The sequence below is a fragment of the Penaeus monodon genome, chromosome 25, assembly GCF_015228065.2.
Source record: "Penaeus monodon isolate SGIC_2016 chromosome 25, NSTDA_Pmon_1, whole genome shotgun sequence".
NCBI classification, from domain to species: Eukaryota; Metazoa; Arthropoda; class Malacostraca; order Decapoda; family Penaeidae; genus Penaeus; species Penaeus monodon.
This window is the reverse complement of record NC_051410.1, coordinates 36,458,834-36,459,933: the sequence shown is the minus strand read 5'-3', so window position 1 is coordinate 36,459,933 and position 1,100 is coordinate 36,458,834. Positions and strand designations below refer to the sequence as shown.

Below are 1,100 nucleotides of genomic sequence, written 5' to 3'. Positions count from 1 at the left end.
GTCGCGTCGTGGGAGGAACTCGCAGGAGGAAGCGACGTGGAGGCGAGGAGCGGAGACCCAGCGGCTGCCTATGCCTTACTGCATCACGTGTCAAGAGGATGGAAACACGTGGATCCGGTGCTGCAGGAAACCAAGGAAATTTTCGGTGATATTGGTAAGGTGGTTTTGAGGTTCTGCTTGACATTTTTTTTTCCTCTTTATTTTTGTCTTTTCTTTCTTTGTTTTTCTTTAAATGATTATTGTTATTTAAAAGATTTTGGGAGATGTAGTTGATGACACGTATCTTTTTTATTAAAGATTCCGAGGAAAAGATATATGACTGATCATTCTTGCCAACGAAACAAACATGATTAAAATACCAGTTGTACACCATACCAATTCCAATAGCGACAAAAACGAGCCAATTCCTACCCCTTACGCACAACTTTCACCCTTCATAATTCAGAAACAAAATCATAACGCACATTCCCATTCCAGAATTCTTGGCTTCGCGTCCGGACAGAGAACTGCTTCCGAACACCGACGACGTGATTGGTGCGTCCGAATCCCTGGCGAGACTGGCGCACGTTTACCGTCTCAATACGACTGAATTGGCGCGTGGGGGTCTTTTTACCTCAGTGGACCAGGGGAGAGATTCGTCATACCATATGCTTTCAAGTAATTGCTTAACGATGCGTTTTTCAGTGAGATTCGAAACAGGAAGGAAGTAAATAAAAAGGATATCGAATTCATTCATCGCGTATGAACTAAATAGTACATTATTTTCTTTCAACTCAGCTTTAAGAAGGAAAGAAGTTCTTTGTTTCAATAAAAATAAAATGCTGCACTTTGGTATGTATAAACCAACTGCAGTCTTTGCATACAATTTCTATGCTTCTCAGCATTTAATATATTTATGTATAGACCAAAAACATAAATCACCATAAACTTGTTAAAAAAGAGGAAATTAATCACACCCATTCACAAACTTAAGAAACAAAAAATTAATCCACGATTCTACTTGCAAACAGAGAAAACGCCTCTTTCGTGTGCAGATACAACGACAGATTGCTCCATTCTTGTTTCTCGGCGACAGTAATACCATTACACATCATTTTGAT

At 39.6% G+C, this 1,100-nt stretch overlaps 1 protein-coding gene across 1 annotated transcript in view; it reads left to right on the top strand.

Annotated features, from left to right (window-relative positions):
* Nucleotides 1–1,100, top strand: part of LOC119589383 — a gene marked incomplete at its 3' end in the record, with an annotated part of 3,119 nt that overhangs the window by 1,764 nt on the left and 255 nt on the right. The window contains exons 3-4 of the mRNA XM_037938000.1: nucleotides 1–154; nucleotides 478–657. The exon at nucleotides 1–154 is cut by the window's left edge and continues 3 nt beyond it. Of these exons, the coding sequence (XP_037793928.1) occupies nucleotides 1–154; nucleotides 478–657 (334 nt within the window). The remainder of the gene's footprint in view (nucleotides 155–477; nucleotides 658–1,100) is intronic.